This window comes from Xyrauchen texanus, chromosome 46 (assembly GCF_025860055.1).
Source record: "Xyrauchen texanus isolate HMW12.3.18 chromosome 46, RBS_HiC_50CHRs, whole genome shotgun sequence".
NCBI lineage: Eukaryota > Metazoa > Chordata > Actinopteri > Cypriniformes > Catostomidae > Xyrauchen > Xyrauchen texanus.
In genome coordinates, this window is record NC_068321.1 from 3,077,866 (window position 1) to 3,104,425 (window position 26,560).

Below are 26,560 nucleotides of genomic sequence, written 5' to 3' on the forward strand. Positions count from 1 at the left end.
GAATGTCTTTCAGTATCTTTTGTTTTTCTTTTAGGTATGACCTTGACTCCAAGAGTGAAAACCTGTCAAAACATGTAAGTGTTTCCCTGGAAAAGTACATATAATGGACATCACACTGTGTATGTGCAGACTAAACTTATGTAAAATGACCAACTTGAAGGTGAATGTTTTGTCTGCAAAAATTGCTTTTTGCGTATGCTTTTCAAATGCGCGAACTTCCCCGACCAGTGAATGAAACTAGAACTACAGTTTTGATGGCCAGTGCAAGCGCTAGAACATACTTCAAGGTTTAGTTCACCCAAAAATGAAAGTGCTCTTATCTTTTCTCAACCTCATGCCATCCCAGATGTGTATGACTTTATTTATTTTGCTGAACACAAATATTTTAAGTATCTCCGCTAACTTCGAGGGTCCAAAAAGCATATAAAGCCAGCATAAAAGTAATCCATAAGACTCCAGTGGTGTCAGAAGTGATATGATAGGTGTGGGTGAGAAACAGATCAATATTTAAGTCCTTTTTTACCATCAGTTCTCAGTAGGTGGCAATATGCACATTATTGATGTTTATATTTGATCTATAATAATTTTATATAATATATTTGACTTTAATATTGATCTATTAATGTATTTGTTTGTGTTCTGCAGAAGACAGAAAGTCATACACATCTGGGATGTCATGAAGGAGAGTAAATGATGAGAATTTAAAGAGAACTTTCAGCTGAACTATCCCTTTCATTGAATGGATGTGACGTGAAAGGCGCAGCGTTTCAGATTTTCTAAAACATTGATTAGTCATTGCATTAATATACTCCTAATCCAAACCCTAAATGCAAAAATATTCCTCTTATTTTATGCTCAGTGCGTGTGATGCAAATTTTATCATCAGTAAAGTATGAATGGACTGTCCACATGAACAGGAAGTTTGCTTCAAAACTGATTTGCATGTGAAAATTATCAGTGGCAAATTTGCCATGAACTCTCGATTTTCGTACAGGTAACACTATCCCTAAATTTACTCTGACCAAATCAGCACTATTTCAATTTTTTGCAAATGTAGTATCTAGGAAGTGATGTCAAAGGCACAGCACAAGCCATTTTTGAGGCGTGAACATTTGTCGCATGGTGGGGCTTGTCTGGAATTCAGCACATTGGGTCCCAGTTTAGGAGGCAAAACATTTGGAACTAACACATCATTTGATCATGTTTGTATGTGTGTTTAAAGAGATGTGTGTTTTGCTGTAAGGGTTTTCTAGAGCTGTCAGTGCTTGTTTGACCCTCATGATGCGGGGTTGTATCATGATTTATCCCTGTGCTTTGTGGGGTCAGAAACACAGATCACTCTGGGGGATTGATGTTGGATGCTGTATATAGATATTCACTTCAGCTTCTTCAATTCCCCTCTGCCCATCAGCAAAACATCTCTGCTAAACCTGAATACTACTGACAGTTCCAGAGCAGTGCTACTGTACTTTTACTAGCTAACTAAAAGTAGCAATGCTACATGCTTAATGATATTTTTCAGTATCATGACAGAACCACATTGTATTGGGTGTGTGGCTTTACAGCCAAGTGAACTGAGGTAATGATCAAACACGCTTTACTAAACTGTCCTCTCTAAATTGTCTCAATGATTACATTATGAAGTCTCATTCTTTTGAGGGAAATGGCCTGTAGTGTAAATAAGTATAAGTATGTAGTGTACAACCAAAACAATTGTATCTAAATTTGTAAAAAAAAAAAAAGAGAAGAATTCATGTATTGTAATGCAACAATTTAAACAAGAACATCTCTTTAATTCTCTATAAAGTCTACGTCTAATAAAATTCCTTGACATGCATGATGTTATTGCTCATTAACACAAACAATAAAATATTCATCCATGCAGGATAGTGCTGTGGGTAGAAAAGAATCTTGGGAAATCACAGTGGTGTGTGATGTTTAATACAGTAAGATTATGTTAATGCGACATTTGTTGGAGAGAATGTTGATTAAGTGTTGTCCCACTTCAGCACAAATGCAGCTTCACAACAATTACAAACATCTTATCATTTCAGTCACAAGCTTAACAACAACATGAAACAGCATTCACAATACAATTAACTTCCATAAAGTGACCGTATTTCTAGGTGAAAGAGAATATATTTAGTGGTAAATAACGTATTTTCCAGATGATCTTTGCAGCCTTATGAAAATGATATGACATTGAACAAAAAGGTTGCAATGGTCATGGAAAAAAAAATGGTTTAATTTACAATGTAAATAAAGAAAATTAAATAAAAACATGCTAAACAAGGACAGGTGAGAGGATTAATTAAACTATCAATTAACTAAAGAGTCAAGAAATCGAACCATCTCCTGATGAAAAGAGCAAACACAGAATAATCTTTGCCTTCTCTGCCTATTGTAATCGGTTTTAAATAATACATAAGACAAACTCAACATCCCTTAAAAATAAAATAAATGAAATCATGAAACAACTTCATGCAAACACTGGAGAAGGTTTCCAGGGCAGCAGCCAGCCATGAAGTGCAGCCAGCACCTCTTATATAGGGAAGACTCCAGGTGTAGCTGGTTAGAGTCTCCACCCACATCTGATTGGCAGCCTCACACAGGAAAAAACTAAAGCAAGAAGCAATATTTTTGTTGTATTTTTTTTACAAAAGGACAGACAAAATAAATGTTTCTACTGATATTCAGTTCAGCTGTAACTGCAGCAGGAGAATGAGTAGCAGTACTTTCAGTAGCACTAAAGGCCTAAAGTTCTAGCACTTTCTAAGGCAGGGTTTCCTTCATTTCCAATATTTCTGACACAAGAAGAACCCTAAAAAAACCTAGTGTGGAAAATACAATTCCTCAAAAACAACAAGACTCTATCCCATAAACCAACCCAAAACTATAGCCCAACAATTTGGACTCCCAAAAAGACATTTAAGAAATGTTTAAGAACCACCTCTCAAAATTGCCACATGTCAATAAACAAAATGCAGAGGATACAAAGCATGCCACAAACAACAAAGTAGCAATGCTGGACAATGGCAGAAAGGAAGAATGCCACGGAACAAGTAGCTGTGCAGACCAGAAAATAACGTTGCGATACGAACACAGCCAATCAAAGTTGGGTCACTCCCGGACGAGCCCCCAATTATGTTACGACCAGGGCTGGACTGGTAATCTGGCATACCGGGTATTCTCCCGGTGGGCCAACGTACTTTGGGGCCGCTCAGGGGCGGACTGGTCATCTGGAGAACTGCGTGGGCCGATGGGTCGGCCGCAAACCTTGCTGAATGGGCCGCGATAAGATAAAATGAGCCGCCGCTTTAAACCAGAACGGACCACAAAACGGCGCCGCAATATGCAGAAAAGGACAGCGAACATGTAAAATCCCGGGCCAATTTCTCTTCCCAGTCCAGCCCTCGTTATGACCCAAGTTTGAGACCAATATAAGAAGCCGTCAGAGTTGAAAACAAAATGGTCGCAATGGTCATTGGACCAAAACATTTTACAATGTAAATAAAGACACACAACATTAAATAAAAACATGCTAAACAAGGACAGGTGAGCTGATTAATTAAACTATCAATTAACTAAAGAGTCAAGAAAGCTAACCATTTCCTGATGAAATGAGCAAACACTAGCAAGCTTATTTGCCTACTCTGTCAATTGTAACAAATTCACCTTCCTTTTAAAATAAAAGAAATGAAATCATGAAACAACATCAAACAAACACAGGAGCAGGTTTCCTGGGGAGCAGCCAACCATGAAGTGCAGCCAGAACCTCTTATATAGGGAAGACTCTCTTGTTAAAGTCTCCACCCACATCTGATTGGCAGCCTCACACAGGAAAAAAACTAAAGCAAGAGCGGGGGCACATAATAATGTTTTTGCAAAATGATATTACGTGGTTCATTACATGTATCATGGCAGTTCTGAGCTGAAATGTCCACTATGTTGCGCTAAAAGTAAATGTTCATTGGGTAAATTTTTACCAAAACAGATGAGATTTTTAAGGTTAATACTCTATTGAGTTTTACTTTAACAAAACATACCTCCCCTACCCTAAACCTAAACCTAACCAATGGTATCCTTTCAGCAAAAATGTTGGTATAGTAACTTGATTCTAAGAGACCAGGTAGGATATTTGCCCATTTTAAGAAAATTGTAACAGTGGCCACTTTGCCGATTACCAGAATTATTAGGTTTCTCTTGCATATTGTGTAAAATAAATAGTCTTAGAAAGTCTTGTTTTGTTATAAATAAATTGGATTATATCAAATACTGATCTTCGCCTCCCTGCCGTCTCGATAGTCGACCTCGCCCATATTGTCTTTTAAGTTTACTTGAATATCAGACATGATATTTTTTCTCCTTAAAGCTGAACCAAAAACACATTTACACCAATCAAAATGTATAAACATATGCAAACATAAGGTTGATTATTTGTCATTAACATTGTGTATATGTTTACAGGACTTCCTGGGTCAGATGTACTGTACTCTAGGAGAAGTGGTGGGCTCGCTGGGTAGCCGTATGGAAAGACCACTCATGTAAGTCCTGCTTTCACTGAATGATATCTGCTCATGTCAGATTCACACATCTCTGAAACACATCACAAGATCTGATGTGGTGAAATATGGATTTCATTTTCACCTCACAACAACCTTTCTGTAGAGGCGTCTTTGAACACTTTTATGATTGTCTATCTAAAAATGCGTGAATGAATTTAGTATGATCATGTGTGTTTTTGTTTGGTGAGACATCGGCAGTTTTCATATAACCAGAGCTGCCTGCATTCATTCACTTAGTCCTTTCTGAACACTCATTTATTCATACACTGCAGTCACAAATACATACACACATTTCACAGTGTATACAACCATTAGCTACTCATTCATGCATTATGAATATCATTCTTCAACATATGTGTCCATTCCTGACAAAATCTGCACTGGCACGTCTCTGAATAATTTTCAACATTGAATCACAATCAGTAAACATCAATGTTGAGGAGTAACTAACTAAATGTACATTTTTCAGTTGCGTGACAGAAGCTCAGCTGTTTTCAAACACCATAGGGCGAACGTACTAAACAGTTGTGTTGACGTTTGTTTAACAGTGTTTCAGCACAAAACCATGCATCTTTGCAAGGTAATGAACTACAATCCCATGAAGCTTCGCAGATGATGTAAATTAATTTAAAATAATAAAAAAGATAAAACTATTTGATTTAAATTTGTTGATTGTAAACTATATATATATATATATATATATATATATATATATATATATATATATATATATAAAACTTGCAAACCAAGTTTTTATTGCCGTAATCTACGTCCCGCAGTAGTTTCCTGGTGAAATGAACACTAGAGTCGCTACAACAGCTGTGTTTTTTTTATTCACTTTCACAAAAATCATGGGTACTATGGCTGTTTATGACTATATAAACTCGTATTTTTCACTCTGTTACTCACACACTGCCATGTTATTATAGCAAAACACTTAATTTGAAAAATCAATTATAACGCTTGTACTGTATTACAGACCTACCTACATTTACACACTTATTTCAACATGATTAGCTTCTGGTGTAGCTCACCTGTTAGAGTGTTGGCCTTTGGGCTCGAGCCCAACCAAGGACGCTCGAAATGATAGCGAAGCATAAGTGAAATGACGTGGTAAATGTGCTTTTAATGTCGAATTTGCTTTTAAAACAATATAATTTACATTTTGGTTTTTGTTTAGGGTAAGGATATCTGTTTTGTTCACCTCTCATTTATCTTTTTGAAAACTATTGGTTTGGGTGAGGTTAAAGTTTTAGGTTGGGGAAGTATGTTTTACTCATTAAAACATCCATCTAATATCTAAAAACCTCGTCTGAAGTCGTTTCACTCGATTTTGGTGCCCCCCGCTGGACATTTCGCTGCAAAACTGCAGCCACAGGTGTTATGAAGCATGTAATTTGTTTTGCAAATATGTTCCCATTGTCACATAAATTTCATGAGATCAAGCCGTATAAAACTACACCCAGATAGCACACGTACATCTCTGAGATGTCTGTTTTAGATCTTTTCATCACAATCTAGTAAACATCTGCTAAACATCTTAAAATGATCAGATTTACAAACATTCTAACTCGTAAATATCTGAAAGACATTTAATGAATGTCTTATTGACATCTGAGACATACTTCTTGACATACAGTACATCTTATAGGCATACTGCAGATCAGCAAAAAACTTAAAAAGACATCTCCCAGATGTAAACACATATCAAATAGATGTCTGGGTGATGTATGTTTGCTATCAGGACAGTTTTAAAGTAGCTTTCCTAGTCTTCTCTCTCTCTCTCTCTCTCTCTCTCTTTTTTCTTGAAGTAATCCCTAGTAGACATCTGCACATTTCAGGTTCCTTTAGGAGAATGCCATATAGGGCCTCTGTACATTGAAACCAGATTAAAGCCATGCCTTCAGATAGCATTGATCTGCAGCTGTAATCTCGATCACATTACACAGCACTACTTAGTAGAATTGAAACAAGCACTCAAGGCAGTGCTTAAGTAAGGCAGAAGTTTGTACTCTCATAAAATCATCTTCAAAACACTTTCATCATTTATGTCTGCCAGGCACTTGCACAGGATACTGGAGTGGTGGTCCATACAATTTCAATTCAATTCTGGAGTGCTTCTTATATAAGCCTAAGGCACTCACCGGTCTACTTCTGCAAACACTCATTTATTTATGCAGCACATTCTGAGATAAATACATGCATGTCTGTTTACCATCACAGGCTACAATCACTTTCAATATATATAGAGTCTCCTGACTGATATATAGAGACACTCCTGCATTGTGTTGTTTAATATGGTGCAACTGAACATATTCTCTTGTTTGGTAAAGTCTGTTGGGTTGTGTACTGGTGAAAAGGTGTGCTGGATGAAATAGTGGTTGTCAAGAACAATATAGTTTAAGATGTCAGAGTCTCTTATATGCAGTAAGACACTTTGTTCCTTCTGTTTATAGAGGCATTCCTGGGAAGAACTGTGGGACCATTATTATAAAAGCTGAAGAACTCGGAAATTGCAGGGTATATCATCTGACTATAAATCTCATCTTGTCTCTTTTCATCTCATCTCATTTTGTTTCTTAATGTTTCTTTTCTTTTCATTTTGTCTTAATTTACCTAGTTTCTTTTCTTCATGTCACTTCTCGTTTATTTATTTCTTGTCGCTACACTTTTCATTTAATCTCATCTCTTCTCTTCTCGTTTAGTTTTCTTCTTGTCTTGTTTCTTCTCTTCCCATTTATTTTTATTCTTGTCTTGCTTCTTCTCGTCTCGTCTCGTTTTCTTCTTGTCTTGTTTCTTCTCATTTAGTTTTCTTCTTGTCTCGTTTCTTCTCTTCTCATTTAGTTTTCTTCTTGTCTTGTTTCTTCTCGTTTAGTTTTCTTCTTGTCTCGTTTCTTCTCTTCTCATTTAGTTTTATTCTTGTCTCGTTTCTTCTCTTCTCATTTAGTTTTCTTCTTGTCTTGTTTCTTCTCTTCTCATTTAGTTTTATTCTTGTCTCTGCTTCTCTTCTCATTTAGTTTTATTCTTGTCTCGTTTCTTCTCGTCTCATTTAGTTTTCTTCTTGTCTCGTTTCTTCTCTTCTCATTTAGTTTTATTCTTGTCTCGTTTCTTCTCTTCTCATTTAGTTTTCTTCTTGTCTTGTTTCTTCTCGTTTAGTTTTCTTCTTGTCTCGTTTCTTCTCGTTTAGTTTTATTCTTGTCTCGTTTCTTCTCTTCTCATTTAGTTTTCTTCTTGTCTCGTTTCTTCTCTTCTCATTTAGTTTTATTCTTGTCTCGTTTCTTCTCTTCTCATTTAGTTTTCTTCTTGTCTCGTTTCTTCTCTTCTCATTTAGTTTTATTCTTGTCTCGTTTCTTCTCTTCTCATTTAGTTTTCTTCTTGTCTTGTTTCTTCTCGTTTAGTTTTCTTCTTGTCTCGTTTCTTCTCTTCTCATTTAGTTTTCTTCTTGTCTCGTTTCTTCTCTTCTCATTTAGTTTTCTTCCTGTCTCGTTTCGTCTCGTCTCGTTTTCTTCTTGTCTCGTTTCTTCTCGTTTAGTGTTCTTCTTGTCTCGTTTCTTCTCGTCTCGTTTAGTTTTCTTCTTGTCTTGTTTCTTCTCGTTTAGTGTTCTTCTTGTCTTGTCTCGTTTCTTCTCTTCTCGTCTCGTTTTCTTCTTGTCTCGTTTAGTTTTCATCTTGTCTCGTTTTTTCTCGTCTCGTTTAGTTTTATTTTTGTCTCGTTTCTTCTCTTCTCGTCTCGTTTTATTCTTGTCTCGTTTCTTCTTGTCTCGTTTAGTTTTCTTCTTGTCTCGTTTCGTCTCGTCTCGTTTTCTTGTCTCGTTTCTTCTCGTTTAGTTTTCTTCTTGTCTCGTTTCTTCTCGTCTCGTTTAGTTTTCTTCTTGTCTCGTTTCTTCTCGTCTCGTTTAGTTTTCTTCTTGTCTCGTTTCTTCTCTTCTCGTCTCGTTTTCTTCTTGTCTCGTTTCTTCTCTTCTCATTTAGTTTTCTTCTTGTCTCGTTTCTTCTCTTCTCGTCTAGTTTTCTTCTTGTCTCGTTTCGTCTCGTCTCGTTTAGTTTTCTTCTTGTCTCGTTTCTTCTCGTCTCGTTTAGTTTTCTTCTTGTCTCGTTTCTTCTCTGTCTCATTTAGTTTTTCTTTCTTGTCTCTGCTTTTCTTCTTTCATTTAGTTTTCTTCTTGTCTCGTTTCTTCTCTTCTCGTCTCGTTTTCTTCTTGTCTCGTTTCGTCTCGTCTCGTTTAGTTTTCTTCTTGTCTCGTTTCTTCTCGTCTCGTTTAGTTTTCTTCTTGTCTCATTTTTCTTGTCTCGTTTAGTTTTATTTTTGTCTCGTTTCTTCTCTTCTCGTCTCGTTTTATTCTTGTCTCGTTTCTTCTTGTCTCGTTTCGTTTTCTTCTTGTCTCGTTTCTTCTCGTCTCGTTTAGTTTTCTTCTTGTCTCGTTTCTTCACATCTCATTTATTTTTGTTCTTGTCTCGTTTCTTCTCGTCTCCTCTTGTTAAGTTTTCTTCTTGTCTCGTTTCTTCTTGTCTCGTTTAGTTTTCTTCTTGTCTCGTTTCTTCTCGTCTCGTTTAGTGTTCTTCTTGTCTCGTTTCTTTTCGTCTCGTTTAGTTTTCTTCTTGTCTCGTTTCTTCACATCTCATTTATTTTTGTTCTTGTCTCGTTTCTTCTCGTCTCCTCTTGTTAAGTTTTCTTCTTGTCTCGTTTCTTCTCTTCTCGTCTCGTTTGTTCTCTTCTCGAATCGTTTAGTCTTCTTCTTGTCTCATTTCTTCTCTTTTCTTCACATCTCGTTTAGTTTTATTTTTGTCTCGTTTCTTCTTGTCTCGTTTAGTTTTATTCTTGTCTCATTTAGTTTAATTCTTGTCTTGTTCTTGTCTCGTTTCTTCTCTTCTCGTCTCGTTTAGTTTTCTTCTTGTCTCGTTTCTTCTCGTCTTGTTGAGTTTTATTCTTGTCTCGTTTCTTCTCGTCTTGTTTAGTTTTATTCTTGTCTTGTTTCTTCTCTTCTTGTTTAGTTTTAGTCTTGTTGAGTTTCTTCTCTACTCGTTTAGTTTTATTCTTGTCTCTTCTCTGGAGTCCACTGGCAGCAGGTGTCCAGACGTGTTGTGTTGACCACAGACACCTCTTGACAGGGTTGGGGCGCCGTGTGCAACAGGCACACTGCCGTTGGCCTCTGGACAGGACCCTGCAGCGTTGGCACATCAACTGCCTAGAGTTGTTGAATGTATCCCTTGCCCTATGGAGGTTTCTCCCACTAATCCGTCTTGCAAGCACGTCTTGATTCACTCAGACAGCACCTCGACGGTAGCGTACATAAATCGGCAAGGCGGTGTGCGCTCTTGTCATATGTCAGAACTCGCCCACCATCCCCTCGTTTGGAGTCAGCCACGACTCAGGTCGCTGCGTGCCACTCACATCCCTGGCAACCACAACATGACAGGTTGTCCAGCTGATATGGGACCAATTCGGCAAGGGACAGATAGATCTCTTTGCCTCCCAAGACAACTCCCACTGCCCGCTCTGGTACTCCCTGACAGGAGCTCCTCTCGGGACAGACGAGCTGGCACACAGCTGGCCCTGGGGGCTGTGCTAGTATGCATTTCCCCCAGTGAGCCTTCTTGCACCGGTGCTGTGGATGATCAGGGAGGACGAGGAACAGGTCATCCTGGTGGCCCCTTACCGGTAGAACTCGGTAACGCGGCACAACTGACTGGGTGTTTCGCTTGCACACAGCGCCCTTCACCAAGTTGATCCAGTGCACCTTCTATCCCAGGTTTGCCACTAAGCGTTGCTTCCTGGATGTTCTCTTCCCTAGCCACTACGTGTCACAGGTGCTCTGTACTGGGGTAAGGCTCCACGGGCTTAGTTCCCTTTTCAGGCAAACTCCCCTTGATGTATTTCCCGCAGTACGGTCCCCCTGTCCGTGGACCCGCGTTTCCCTTGGGCAGCCCTGCTGCCCTGGTCGCTGTGCTTGTAGAGTCCCCCCTCATTTGGCTGGACCTACCACCACGCCATAGGTTTAGTCTCATCTTGTTGTGTCTCCTCTCATCTCATCTAATGTAGTTTCATCTTGTTTTTTCTCTTCTCTTCTTTTCTCTTCACATACTTTTTCTTGCATCTTCTTATCTATCCCTTCTGTTTCCATCTCTTCTGTTTTTTCTTCTCTTTGTTAATGTTTACTGTACAGGATTCTATGTTCTGTGCCTATGTGTTGTTTTATAAAAGTTGCACCATATGCTCAATGCAGATAATCACAGATAACAGAGTGCTGTAGAAACTGTGCCACCCTTTTTTATTTTATTTATTTATTTTCTTGATTAGGAGTCAGTATTGATGCAATTTTGTGGCAACAAACTGGACAAGAAAGATTTCTTTGGGAAGTCAGACCCTTTCCTGGTCTTTTACCGTAGCAATCAAGATGGAACGTAAGTATTTTCATGATTTTCCCCATTTTCCACAATTTCTCATTTCTGTAGAAAATGTAATGCTAAAGTAGAGGTGAAGGTAAACAGATCTGGCTCGAAGTCCATAATGGAGGGCTTGATACTTGCCGAGTGTGAGGCTGGTGCAGAATATAAATGGCTGTGACAGGCTGGTTTTATTATTTCTGTAACTGGTGATCTCCTGGGATTTTCACACACAACAGTCTATTTTATGCATATCTGCAGCATTAGCTTAGCAACATGCTAACATCAAACTCTACTGGAATCAATTGTGCACTTCACATTAGTAGTGCTATTTGTTTGGTTTGTAGAGTTGCTGCCAATAAGTGTTCTATATCAGTCACTGATTGTATGAGATTACATTTCAGAATGCCTTCTAGGCAGACAGCAGCTTACTAGGTTTTGGAACAATGCCATCTTATACTCGGTATCTTTTACTCCGAGTGATTCTTGAGCTATATGACTTCCTCTACATGGCCACTTCTCAATAACTCTTTATAACCTCTGTTCTGGTTTCTCATCTTTGGCATGTTCTTTTGGGTTCTGTTCATCAGATTCACCATCTGTCATAAGACTGAGGTGGTGAAGAACACATTGGATCCGGTGTGGCAAGCGTTCAAGATCCCAGTCAGAGCGCTGTGTAATGGTGATTATGACAGGTGGGTCAAAAACAAGACCTCCAAGCTTCAAAGAGACTCACGCTGTGAATGAACACGATGTTGAATTGGTATGTCCTGCCCCAACTTCCTGTTTCAGTAGGAAATAAGTCAACACAGTAAAGAAAACTGCATTTGTCAAGCCATTTCATGGGATCTTTAACACTTAAAGACATTCCTTAAACAATGTCTAGAGTACAACCTTACAGAACACTCTAAATCACTTTTCAAAATTGACCAATTTAATACTACATATTAATATATTCTCATTTTTACAGAGCAATAAAAATCGAGGTGTATGACTGGGACAGAGATGGAGGGTAAGAAAGATGGTTATTTTCTGTACATACTGCATATAAGACACATCAAGATACTGTATAAGACTGTGCATGTGTGTTTTAGTCATGACTACATCGGGGAGTTCAGCACGAGCTATAGGGAGCTGTCTAAAGGCCACTCGCATTTCACTGTGTGGGAGGTGAGCCACTCGCATTTTACCTCATCTATTTTTCACACACACATAGGCAAACACATACTGTAAATGCCTGCCTGAAATATCACAGATTTTTCTGCAGACAGCTTTATGAGTGTGTAGTTAAGGTCATAAGAAATTAGGTAATTTAGTTAAGATGGTGGCACTTTTGTGTATGGATTTTATTCGCCACCCTCTCGCAGCGTACCTGCGTAAATGATTTTTCTGGCTGCACTGTGACATTTCATCTTCATTTTTCATCTTCTTTCTTCTATCCTGTAAGAGATAAGAGCTCTTATCAAGAGACCAATTCCACCAGCCATGGTCCAAGAACTTTAAATAACAGTCGAGGTCTAGCACATCTTCAGTCGTACTGCCATCTCCATAGCTTCTTATAATCTAGTCTTCAGCACAAGCAATATCCATCAGCTCTCTCCAGAAACTCTTTCCTGCTGTTTAATTTTATAGACCAATGAATTCACACAATCTCATGTGTGATATGAAAAAGGTGTGCTTAAAATACTGCTGTGGTATACTGATATAATGTTTAGATCAAAATATAGTTGAGTTGAAGCCATAGCCTAGCAGTTAGCCTAGTTTGTATACTTCATGTAAAGCATGCAGTGAGGTTCATTTGGATGACACAAGTTCAATCATTCTACATAAGTAAGGTATTGTAAATGACGTAATCAAATGCGAAACGACAATGTTGATTTATAGTCAATGATTATTAGTATAACAACAATACATTTTATGTTAATTGCAAAATATTCGAATATACACACATACAATATACTGTACACCGATGAGCCAAAACATTATGACCACTCACAGACGAAGCAAATAATGTTGATCATCTCCTAACAAGGCCACGTGCCAAGATTTGGGTAGAATAGATGGTAAGTGAACAGTCAGTTCTCGCAGTCAATATGTCGAATGCAGGAGAAATGGGTAGAAGTAAAGACCTGAGTGACTTTGACAAGGGCCAAATTGTTATGGCCAGATGACTGTGCATCTCCGAATCGGCAAGGCTTGTGGGGTGCTCCTGGTCAGCAGTGGTGAGTACCTACCAACAGTGGCCCGAGGAGGGATAAACCACAACCGGTGACAGGGTGTTTGGCACTCGATGCGTGAGGACAACGAAGGCTATCCTGTCTGGTCCAATTCTACAGAAGTTCTGCTGTGGCACAAATCACAGATAATATTAATGATGGTGACCGGAGGAATGTGTCACAACCACAGTGCATCACACCCTGCTGCATATGGGGCAGCATAGACGCAGACTGGTCAGAGTGCCCATGATGAACCCCATCCACTGTCGAAAACAGCATCAGAACTGGACCTTGGAGCAGTGGAAGAAGGTTGTCTTGTCCGATGACATCATGTGGACGGCCGTGTGCACCATTTATCCAGGGAAGTGATGGCACCAGGATGAACTGTGAGAAGACAAAAAGCCAGTGGAGGGAGTGTGATGTTCTGGGCACTGTTCTGCTGGGAAACCCTGTGTCCGGCCATTCATGTTGACATCAATTGGACACGTGCCACCAACCTAAACATCATTGCAGACCAGGTAAACCTCTTTATGTCAATGGTATTCCCTGATGGCATTGGCCTCTTTCTGCAGGACAATGCACACTGTCACACTGCACACATTTTTCGGGAATGGTTTTAGGAACATGATGAATAGTTCAAGGTGCCTTGCCCTGGCCTACAAACTCTGCAGATCTCAATTCGATTGAGCATCTGTAGGATGTGTTGAACCAGCAAGTCCAATCCATGGCGGCTCCACCTCGCAACTTACAGGACTTGAAGAATCTGCTGCTAATATCTTGGTGCCAGATACCACAGGACACCTACAGGGATCTTGTGGAGTCAATGGAGGACCAACAGGATATTAGGCAGGTGGTAATGACGTTTGGCTCATCTGTGTATAAGCAGTTTGAGGGCTGACTCAGTTACCAATTTCTATGGGAACAGCGACTTTCTTCACTGGAAATTTGGCAACTGAACATGTTTTTTTTTAAGGAAATTATGTTAATCACATTGACTTAAAAATCTCAGAGCTCATGGAAGTTCTGTTTAGGACGATCTAAACTAGGGCTGTCAATAGATAAAAAAATGACTATCACCCCTGGAGTCACAAGTTTGAATCCAGGGTATGCTGAGTGACTCCAGCCAGGACTCCTAAGCAACCAAATTGGCCCGGTTGCTAGGAAGGGTAGAGTCACATGGGGTAACCTCCTTGTGGTTGCGATTAGTGGTTCTCGGTCTCAATGGGGTCCGTGGTAAGTTGTTGGTTGATCACAGAGAGCAGCATGAGCCTCCACATGCTGGGAGTCTCCACGGTGTCACGCACAACAAGCCACGTGATAAGATGCGTCGATTTACAGTCTCCGAAGTGGAAGCAACTGAGACTTTTCCTCTGCCACCCGGATTGAGTTGAGTAACCGTGCCACCACAAGGACCTACTAAATAGTGGGAATTGGGCATTCCAAATTGTGAGAAAATATTGAAGATATTACATCAAATGACCAATTATTAATTGAATTAATCACATATATCAATATTTAACATAATAGGCCCCCAATTAATGATAATTTAATACATTTATTAATCAATATTTGTTTTATAAAAAAATATATATATTTACTTATTTTATAATTATGCAATAATTCAGATAATTCTTAGATATCAAGTCTAATTCTAAGGCACTCAAGTTAAATATTGACTAGACAATACAAAAAGTGACTTTCTAAGTAAATAAATTGTTTGATTTATTTCCATATCATTGCATATAAGCCTATGAACTAGTTGGGCTGCTCTAACAGGATGCATTCTTGCATTCCATCAGTACACATGCGCAGGGCTAGACTGGTAATCTGGCATACATTTTCCCAGTGGGCCGACGCACTTTGGGGCCAATCAGGGGCGGACTGGCCATCGGGAGAACCAAGCGGGGCTGTGTGTCGGCCACGAAACGGGCCGAATGGGCCACGATAAGCTAAAATGGGCAGCCGCGTTATGCAGAATGGACCACAAAACGGCGCTGTGTTATGCAGAAAAGGACATCGAATACTCAACTTTTGGGCTAGTAGCTATGTAAAATCAGGGGCCGATTTCGCTTCCCAGTCCAGCCATGCACATGTGTCAAACATACTTTTTTTTGGAGTGTCTCACTGTGGTTTCATTGTGTTTCACTGATTTTTAGTACTCTAGCCATAAACAGCACAAATGGTGACATGTTATTTATTACTTTTTATATTGCATTTACTTGAAATAAAATCAGTTTCTTTATGGAGAAAATGTATGTGATTTTCCTTGTTATGCTTTCTTCACCATTCTCCGTTTGAGAGCTGTCAACAATGTTTCAACAACGCCATCTGACGCTACTGATTTAATGCAGGTGCTGAACCCCAAGAAAAAGAAAAAGAAGAAGAAATATCTGAACTCTGGAACCGTGAGTGCATTCTTAACTAGATCTCACTTCCTAATTCAGAAAACAAGTTCAAACAGCAGTACATATGTATTCTAACAAACATCCTTGTTGGTAAGACTACTTATTTAAGGTCCTACATTATATTTTCATAAGCAATGCACACTGCGTTCATAAGCTGTGCATATACTGTAAATATGCATACGCTGATTAATCCGCACCTGTGCCGCAACTTTAGTGAGTTACATCATCACAATTAATATTTATGAATATTTATATGACATTTATGATTTAAGAATGCATTGCTTATTGAAATTGTGATGCCCTTTAGGACTGTAAATAGGAAGTGTTACCAAACCTTTATGTTGACAGGTCACTCTGCTGTCCTGTTTCATTGATGTGGAGGTCACGTTCCTGGACTACATCAAAGGAGGGTAAGCATTTATACATGTGTATTCTACTTCACTAATTATAGTCCACCTAAATATTATCTGATTAGCTGATTTGATTGTTATTCATATACAGAATAGCATATGAATAAAAAGATTTTCTGTTGTACTTAAGCCATGTTGCCACAACTTTGGAGGTATGCTTGAGGTCATTGTCCATTTGGAAGACCCATTTGCGACTGAGCTTTAACTTCCTGGCTGATGTCTTGAGATGTTGCTTCAATATATCCACATAATTTCCTTTCCTCATGTTGCCATCTATTTTGCGAAATGCACCAGTCCCTCCTGCAGCAAAGCACCCCACAACATGATGATGCCACCCCCATGCTTCACGGTTGGCATGCTGTTCTTCAATAATCTGTCTGTAAACAATTATTGAAAAAATTACTCATGTCATGCACAAAGTAGATGTCCTAAACAACTTGCCAAAACGTCTAGGTTACGGATGTAACCTTCAGGGAACGAGACGTTGTGTCAGAGAAGCGACACTAGGGGTCTCTCTTGAGCACCGAATATACCTCTGATCTATGAAAAAAGGCCAATGAGAAGTTGGCAGCCAGTATTTGCATACCCCGCCCCCGGACATACGGGTATAAAGGCGAGTTCATTCAGGATTTTTCTGAGGAGCTAGAAATGGTTCTGGCCACTACAGCGGTTCGGCTCAGCGACATGGCCGGGAAGACACAACGTCTCGTTCCCTCCATCAGGGAATGGAGGTTACATCCGTAACCTAGACGTTCCCCATCTGTTGCTCTCTTCGACGTTATGTCGGAGAAGCGACACTAGGGGTCCAATTTAAATCTGCCATGCGCTGAGCTGTGTACGTGTTCTGCTGACACAGGAGCTGATGCAGGTATTTCTTATATGCCAAACGACTGGCTGTGTCAGACTGCACGTACCCTTCCCCAATGTCCCAAAAAAGTTGTCGGATTCCTTCTGGTTACCCTAGACAAGGGAACAAGGCGACGCTTGCCAACCTGGGAACGGGCCAAGCCTGGCCGGACCTCTTTTCTCTCTATGTTTCTCGCATAGAGCAATAGACAGCCGGGGCCCTTACATGCATTGAGGGAAGGTGGTCTTACCCCATTTCCTATTCTTTCAGGGGGAAAAGACCCTGCGGAGACCACACCTACCCGGCGGGGAGGTAAAGTGGAGAATACATCACCTGTGTTTTTAGGCGACACATGGAAGTGGCGTGGTGGTAGATCCAGCCTCAGCGAGGGGGAGTTTCTGCAACAAGGCGACCGGGGAACAGCCGAAACTAACCTTGTAAGGGGACCGTATCGAGGAAAATACACACAGGGGGAGTCCGAGTAGGAGTCCTCACCCTGCGGAGCACCTATTCCAGTACAGAGTAGACTGAGTACCCGCAGTTGATTGAGTCGGCAAGTTCCTCCGCTGAACTGCGGACCCATGAGGGCTTCGAGATGTGGAATCTCCTGGGAAAAAAAAGACGCACAATTTTACCTCAACCGAGGGAAAGGGCGCTATATGCAAGCGATTCACCTGGCCAGCCCATCAGCGTGTTACCGAGTTCTACTGGCTCAGACCTGAGAAAACACGGGATGAAACTGACTCAACCCTGAGACAGTAATATCTCGTAAATGTGTTGGGTGTTGCCCAACCCGCTGCTCTACAAATGTCTGCTAGGGAGGTACCCCTGGCCAGTGCCCATGAGGACGCAACACTCCTCGTTGAGTGAGCTCGGACCCTCAAGGGGGGGGGGCACGGCCTGGGTGTGATAGGCCAGTGAAATGGCGTCTACTACACAGTGGGAAAGCCTCTGTTTGGAGACAGCGTTTCCATTCCGCTGTCCCCCAAAGCATACAAAGAGCTGCTCAGAACATCTAAAGCTCTGCGTGCGGTCCAGATAGGTACGCAAAGCACGTACTGGACACTGCAACGAAGGGGCTGGGTCTCCCTCCTCCCGGGGCAGCGCTTGCAGGTTCACTACCTGGTCTCTGAAGGGCGTGGTAGGAACCTTGGGCACGTAGCCCGGTCGCGGTCTAAGGATCACATGAGTGTCTGCCGGACCAAACTCCAGGCAAGTGTCAATGACAGAGAACGCTTGCAGGTCCCCGACCCTCTTGATGGAAGTGAGCGCGATCAGCAGGGCAGTCTTAAGAGAGAGGGCCCTGAGTCCAACTGATTCTAGCGGCTCGAAGGGAGGTCTCTGGAGGCCCGCGAGGAGTACCGAGAGATCCCAGGAGGGGAACAGGCTTGGCCGAGAGGGATTTAACCTCCGGGCGCCTCTTAGGAACCTGATGATTAAGTTGTGCTTACCAAGGGACTTGCCGTCTACTGCGTTGTGTTGAGCCGCGATAGCAGCGACATACACCTTTAGGGTAGAAAGGGGACAGCCTCCCCTCCAGCCTCTCTTGCAGGAATAAGAGCACTGACCTAACTGCGCACCTCTGTGGGTCTTCAGCCTGGGAAGAACACCAATCTGCGAACAAGCGCCACTTCATGTCGTAGAGCTGCCTGGTAGAAGGGTCTCTGGCTTGGTTGATCGTGTCTACGACGGTAGGTGGTAGACCGGCTAGATCTTCCGCGTCCTGTCCAGGGACCAGACGTGAAGTTTCCAGAGGTCTGGATGCGGATGCCAGAGCGTGCCCTGCCCTTGAGAAAGAAGATCCTTCCTCAAGGGAATTTGAAAGGGAGGGGCTGTTGCTAGGAGTACGAGGTCCAAGAACCAGGCCCAGTTGGGCCAATAGGGAGCCACTAGTGTGACTTGTTCCTCATCCTCATGGCTGAAGTGGCTTTCTCTCATGACAAAAGAAAGCCTGCGACCGCAATGCTGACATGGCTATGTTCTCGCCCTGAAAACATAGACCATTCATAAAAACGCTGCCTGCGTGTAATCGCAACCCAGGTATGCCAGGCAGTTTTTATGACCATCAGAGGTGGGGAGAAATGAACCGCATCCAGAAACTACACAGAGGCGGAAACACGTCTTTAAAAAGACGCGTTCTGAAAAGGATGTTCAACGCCGCAGTGTATTGCTCTTTTAGAGAAAATCACTCTTTTAACTCTCTTAGAGTTTGGGTTTCTGCACTGTCGAAGCGCCCAGGGGCAATTTGCACTGCCGTGCAAGAAGGAGAAATTGCCGCTGTAATGCGCCCTCAATCCAACAGCATGCAGAGCATCAGAGGAATACTGAAACTGGTGTGATTTCACGCAAACAGCATGCACAACCATCGGCTCCGAAGAAATTTTCTGAATGATCTCTAGTATTTCCTCGCCTTTATACCCGTTTATCCGGGGCGGGTATGCAAATACTGGCTGCTTTTTTCATAGATCAGAGGTATATTCAGTGATCAAGAGAGACCCCTAGTGTCGCTTCTCCGACACAACGTCGAAGAGAGCGACAGACGGGGAACTATAGTTTGCTAATATGAAATCTGTGGAGTGGTTAAAAATTTTTTTTAATTAGTTTTAGACTTGAACCTAAGTTTTAGACTTGAACCTAACATCTGACTTCAACTGTGTGTGTATATATATATATATATATATATATATATATATATATATATATATATATATATATATATATATATATATACATTTTTGTTACATAAAAAATGTACTGTACCAACTACAAAAGCACATTTATGGCAACTAATGTTGCCATTTTATTTTTACCATAAATGTAACATTTTATTATTTTATTTTTACAGTATATTTTAAACAATATGTTACAACAAAACTTTAGTATGCTACATGTCTCATGAACTGCAGTGTTACGTGTTTAATTCATCGTGTGGCATCTAGTTCACTTTGACGTTGAATAGTGACACTAGGGGTTGCTCTTGGGAGCATGATTCACCTTCAGATCTTTGAGAAAAGGCCAATGAGAAATTGGAGAGTTTTATTTGCATGCCACTCCCCCAATATACGGATATAAAGGGGAGATCAGAATGCAGGTTCATTCAGACTTTTTCTTTGGATCCGAGCGTTTGTATTAACAGCTAACTGAATACTGCATTCTTCCCTTAGTGCCCCTTGCCCGGTGTTTGGACACGTGGATATTGCTTCCAACCCATCGTGCAGGTTGGCCAGAACCATCCGACTCAGCTATGCAATTAAACTCACGAGGTCCCACCCCGGTTCCGCAACGTTCTCTTCACATCAGTGAAGGACAAGAGCGCTGCCGTCCTGCGGGCGGAGATCGCGGTCCTCCTAATAATGAAGGGCGCAACAGATCCTGTCCCTCCAGCCAAGATGAGACAGGGGTTTCACAGCCCTTATTTCGTCGTTCCCAAGAAGGGCAGTGGGTTGAGGCCAATCTTGGACCTGCGAGTTCTGAACCGGGCCTTGCACGGACTCTTGTTCAAGATGCTGATGCAGAAGCACATTTTGACGTGCATCCTGCATCAAGATTGGCTTGCGGTGGTAGACCTGAAGGACGCGTACTTCCACGTCTAGACTTGCCTCGACACAGACCCTTCCTACGGTTCATGTTTGACGGCCAGGCATATCAGTACAAGGGCCTCCCCTTCGGCTTGTCCCTGTCCCCTCACGCCTTCACGAAGGTTGAAGTTGGCATCCACATACTCAATTACCTCTATGACCTCTGATTCTACCGCGCTTTCGAAAGTTATTGTGTGCACACAGGGACCTTGTGCTCATGCACCTCAGCCGTTTAGGACTACTGGGAAAAGAGCAAGCTTTTCTTGGCATCTCTTTTCTTGGCATAGGAGTTAGACTCGGTGTCAATGATAGTGCGCCTCCTGAATGAGCATGCGCAGTTGGTGCTGAACGGCCTGAACTTATCCAGGTGGCAAATGTCGGTCCCACTGAAATACTTTCAGAGGCTCTAGGGGCATATGGCATCCTCAACTGTGGTCACGCCGCTCGAGTTGATGCATACGAGACCACTACAGTACTGGCCCCAGACCCGAGTCCAAAGGTATGCATGGCGCCGCGGCACACATTGCATGGCTCTCATGGCCGCTACTCATCACCTTTTTCAGCACTCAGATCGACCTTGCATTGTTGCGGGTCAGAATCCCCATACAGCAATTGTCCAGGTGTGTCGTGGTTACGACAGACGCCTTCAAGATAGGTTTGGCACGCAACTGCTCGCACCTATACAGACCTCACCTGCATTAGCACAACAACTGCCTCGAGTTGCTGGCAGTACAGCTCTCGGAGGCTCTTTGCCATTGATTCAGGTCAAGCACATGTTGGTCCGGATGGACAACACCTCGACGGTAGCCTATAGAAACCATAAATGTGGATAGCGTGCCACTGACCTCCCGGGCCACCGCAACGTCACAGCAGATGCTCTGTCACGGCAGGTAACGCTCAGAGGAGAGTGGAGACTCTACCCTCATGCGGTCCAGCTGATTTTGGAGCCAATTGGGCCAGGCACAGGTAGACCTGTTTGCCCCCCTGGAGTCCTCCCTCTGCCCGCTCTGGTATGCCCTGATGGGAGCTCCCCTCTGTACAGGTGTGCTGGCACACAGCTTACCCAGAGGGATATGCAAGTATGCGTTCCCCCCAGTGAGCCTATTTGCACAGGTTCTGTGCAATGTCAGGGAGCATGATGAGCAGGTCTTCTTGCAGCTCTGTACTGGCCCACTCAGACCTTGTTCTCTGATTTCACGCTCCTCGTGACAGCGCCTGCTTGGCAGATTCCCCTGAGAAAGGACCTTCTTTCTTGGGGATGGGGCATCATCCGGCACCCACGTCCAGACCTCTGGAATTTCCATGTCTGGTCCTTGGACGGGATACGAAAGACCAAAGTCATCTACCGCATGCTGTGGTTTACATGATCACTCAGGCCAGGGCTCCTTCTACAAGATAACTGTAGTCCCTGAAGTGACGTATGTTCGCTTAGTGACCTCCAGAGGTGCGCAGTCAGGTCAGTGCTTTCCTCTCTGCAAAGAATTAGAGGGGCAGCTGTCCACCTCCACTCTCAAGGTCTTGTAGTTGCTGCAGCAAAAAACCACAATGCTGTTAAAGGTACGTTTCTTGATAAGCACGACCTGTTCATCGGGATTCTGAGAGGCGCAAGGAGGTCGCACCCTCCTAGGCCGTGCCTCTTCCCTCATGGGACCTCTCTGTGGTCCTCTTGGGCCTACAGAGAGCCCCCTTCGAGCCCCTTGAGTCAGTCGAGCTGAAGGCCATCCCTCTGAAGACTCCTGACCACGCTCTCTTCCATCAAGAGGGTCGGGGACCTACAAGCATTCTCTGTTAGCGAACGTGCCTGGAGTTTGGTCTGGAAGACCCCGTCCAGACTATATGCCCAAGGTTCCCACCCCACTTTTTGGGGCCAGGTGGTGAGCCTGCAATGAAGCTGCCCCAGGATGAGGCAGACCCAGCCTTCTCGTTGCTGTGTCCGGTGCATACTTTCCGCAACTATTTGGATCGCACTCAGAGCTCTAGATGCTCTGAGCAGTTCTTTGCCTGCTTTGGTGGACAGTGGAAAGGGAACGCTATCTCTAAACAGAGGCTTTCCCACTGGATCATGGATGCCATTGTATTGGTGTTCCCTTTCGGGTTCAAGCACACTCTACAAGGAGTGTGGCATCCCCATCGGCACTGGCCAATGGCACCTCTCTAGCAGGCATCTGCAGAGCAGCGGGATGGGCAGCACCCAATACCTTCACAAGATTTTTTCAATCTCCCGGTTGAGCCAGTTTTTGTCTCATGTTCTTTCAGGTACAAACAGGTAAGTAAAATCTTTACATGGGGCAGCCGGCCAGGTGTACCACTTGCGCATAGCACCTTTCCCTTCCAGGTAGATGAAGCTGTACGCTCTTTCTCCCATGCGTGTTCATGACTTGTGAACCCTAGATGCTCTTTCTCCTAGCCCTCTGATTCTCAATTTAGCAGAGGAATCCGTAGTCAGACCCAGTACGTGTGCTAACAGGCCCTGTACTGGGGTAAGTGCTCCACAGGTCTCGGCTACCCTAGTAACCTCCTGTGTGTATTTTCCACAATATGGTCTCCCTTCTCTGTTTTGGTAGACCCGTGTCTCCCTTGGCAGAATCTCCTCTGCCCAGTTTCTGTGCTTGTACAAAAACTCCTCCCTCATGAACGGTCAGACGTACTACTGTACCTCTTCCATGTGTGGCTCCTGTGGGCCCATATCACGTATTCACCACTTTCATGCCCTCCCCCCAAAGAAGGTCAGGGTGTGGCCTCCACGGGTCTTTTCCCCCTGAAAGAATAGGAATGGAAAAGAACGCCTTCCCTGGCGCATTTTATGAGCATTAAGGGCCCCAGCCAAATCTAAATTATAAGTGGAGAGAAAGACTTGGAGAGAAAAGGCCACAGCTGGCTCGGCCTGCTCCCATACTGGACATGTCTCCTTCGCCCACCTCAGGGTTATCGGGAAGCACCTGACGTTTTGAGCGTCTGGGGAGGCTCCATGCAGCCCGAATGCATCTGTTCTTATGCTCATAGTGGCTTATCGACGTTGTCATCTCTGAAATAAAATTTGCATTTTTAACCTAAGTTTGTTTAAAATGTCTTATGGCAGTTTAAATTTGGACAATTTTGTCGTTTCAAATTTTTTAAAGGTATAGTTCACCCAAAAATGAAAATCATTTACTCACCCTCATCCCAGTTATATATGGCTTTGTTTCTTCAGCAGAACACATTTTAAGAAAAATAGAAAAATATCTCAGCTCAACAGGTCCTTATAATGCAAATGGTTGGTAACACAAATTTTTATGCTCCAAAAAACCCAGACAATCAGCATTATTGTCATCCATACAACTCCAGTGGATAAATTAATGTCATATAAAGCGATACGATCGCTTTTGGTGTGAAAAAGATCGATATTTACAGTAAGTATTTTTAACTATGAATCATCGCTCCTGTTAAGCAGCAGTTTGTGCGTTCACGAGAGGGCTGAGGTCACGCAGTCTTTCCAGCAATGGAATGCACCATGTCTTCTGAGCTCTCTGTCTCTCTGAGGCTTGTTGTTGTGCTGCTGTTGGTCCAGCCTCCCATCTACCTGTGCTCCTGGTCGGAGTACTCAGGTTCAAATAAATATGGCTGTGCAAAAACTTGTATCTCCTCTTAAATCAATATCTTCTAACATCATTGTTTAAATTTGCTTCAATTTGTTTACACCATTTGGTCTGTACAGCTTCTTCCTACTTATTTTTAAACAGAGCTGCTCTTCCGGGTGTGTTGCACATGCGACACTTCTCGCGTGAACATGCCAATTTATATGTCTTAAGTTAATCAGCCAACCTGTTCTCTAGATATCAAATCAGCATTGGCCATTAAAACCAATCAACTACTAAAGGAGATGTAACAAAAATTGTGGTTGATTTTGCTTTTGATTCAGTCTTTACACAGGAAATAAAAAGTAAAATCGCATTGCATTGTAGGATACAGTATTCTCACACAATGTGCTTTACTTGTAAACTGCACATTTTAGTATATGTAGTAGGTCATAAGTGTTCTATGCACTGTGCATACTGCAAACAGTAATATGAGCAGTATGGTAGATTGCTATTCTGAACATACTCCAGCTCATCTATTGAGACAGGAAACACATTGCTGTGCCTTACTAGTCATTAATAATTCCCCCTACCTTCCTCTCCCCTCCATACACACACACACACACACACACATTGACGGGGAGTGCACTGCATTATGATGCTATAATGAACTGAGCTATAAATAGCCCACTCTATTCTGAGAGACACAGAGACCCCAGGCACATGACCTGGCCTCCAAACACTGCAAATATCGTAGGAGTAATTGGAGGAATCTGCAAAAAGATGACAGCAGAATATTCTTACAGACAGTTAGTGATACTCTCTAAATGTGTCTTCTGCTGAAGAGTAAAACCAGATAACTGCAGAGATAATATTGGCTTTAGGAAAAGATGCTCTTAGGGATTAATTTCCTTCATTTCAGCCCACAGATTAAATTGAGCTGAGACACAGTTTCACAGAGTCAGCTCACTGCGGCTCGCTGGGACATCATTGTGCTTTCACAAGCATCAAATATTTTATGTTCATAAGCATACTCACATCTGTGCTCACTTCACTGTTTTTGCTCTTTCAGCACACAAATTAACTTCACGGTGGCGATCGATTTCACAGCATCAAATGGTGAGCTTGCCTTACTAAAATATTACTCTACAAATAAATGTTCTTTAAGCAGTTACAAATTATGATTATGTGTTTGTGGAGCGGAGGGCCGATTGGGGACCGGGCGCGTGATATTCCGACCCGGCCCCACACCCCTCCGCTCCACAGTGTTGTTTTATCTATGTATATAAACAAATTCAGTCCCTTACATTTTATATTCTGTATTATATGAAATGCTCTTTACATATATATATATATATATATATATATATATATATATATATATATATATATATATATATATGTATACGTATATGTGTGTTTTATTATCTTCCCTGAGGTCCCCTGATAATGTTAGTAACGTTTTTGTTTTATTTTATTTTTATTTTCCACTCTGTCTCTGGCCCTTTGTCTGAAATGCTCAGTTTTGGCTTAAGCACTTCCTTAAAACTGATTGGCTAACAGAGTGCAGCCCCTCAAATTCCAATTTTTGAAACTCAGTCTGAAGATAATGAACAAGCACCACAGCATTATAAATCCAAATTTCAGGGGTTACACATAACGCACAACCAACACATTGCATCTGAATATATTAAGCACAACTGTTAACACTCACACCCTGTCTACACTGGACGTGAGAGTCGTGTCGTGTCAAAAACAATGGAACCCATTATAATCAATTATGCTATCTACCATGCAAGGGTCCGTTGCAGTGTGTTGCGTTGTACTACTGCCAACAACACAAATAAAATGGTAAATGGTAAATGGTCTGCACTTATATAGTGCTTTTTTATTAACCTTAGAGGTTACCAAAGCACTTTACACTGTGTCCCATTCACCCATCCACACTCACATTCACACACCAATGTGACGCTTTAGAAATGTAATGTCAACGCGCCCAGTGTTGGCAGCCTCAAGGCATTGCGTTGCATCAACAGTGTAAACAGGATGTCAGAACCCCTTATGAAAATCGAGAGTTCATGTCAAATGTTCTGCAAACTTGCCACAAATTCGCCACTGATAATTTTCACATGTAAATTAGCTTAGCAGCAAACTTGCGGCAAATTCCTCCTTGAACGATCTGCTGGTGGGTATCAGGAGTCAGGTAAGCGCTTCGATGTCTCTCGACTCAGCACGGCCACAGGGCCCAAGCCCTGTCAATGTGGCCTCTCTGGCTCCGCCCCGCCGCAAGGCACCACCCACCGATACGTCCAAGTAGATTTGTTCTCTTGGTCTCCCTTGCCCGGAGCTTGGACGCATGGCTTGCACTCTACAACCCGTTGCTATGGCTGGCCCGGACTGTGCTCTGCATGTGCTGGTTCCCCGTAGGTAACCCCTTGTGACGTATATCTTCTGCTGAAATGTTTCCCTGTTGGTAAACTTAGTCTTCCTTGGGCAGAGGCCCCAGTCACCATGTTTATAGAGTCTCCTCCCCCCTTGGGTAGGACCTACCATGGGACTTCTACACATGACATACTTCCGGCTACGCTTGGCAAGACTATG

General features: G+C 42.4%; 1 protein-coding gene across 1 annotated transcript in view; it reads left to right on the forward strand.

The window, feature by feature from the left end:
* The window catches only part of LOC127638001 (copine-8-like), an 88,183-nt gene that overhangs the window by 44,887 nt on the left and 16,736 nt on the right, over positions 1-26,560 (forward strand). The window contains exons 5-14 of the mRNA XM_052119360.1: positions 35-74; positions 4,468-4,544; positions 7,022-7,085; positions 10,864-10,967; positions 11,540-11,644; positions 11,920-11,961; positions 12,044-12,119; positions 15,517-15,570; positions 15,919-15,980; positions 25,032-25,078. Of these exons, the coding sequence (XP_051975320.1) occupies positions 35-74; positions 4,468-4,544; positions 7,022-7,085; positions 10,864-10,967; positions 11,540-11,644; positions 11,920-11,961; positions 12,044-12,119; positions 15,517-15,570; positions 15,919-15,980; positions 25,032-25,078 (671 nt within the window). The remainder of the gene's footprint in view (positions 1-34; positions 75-4,467; positions 4,545-7,021; positions 7,086-10,863; positions 10,968-11,539; positions 11,645-11,919; positions 11,962-12,043; positions 12,120-15,516; positions 15,571-15,918; positions 15,981-25,031; positions 25,079-26,560) is intronic.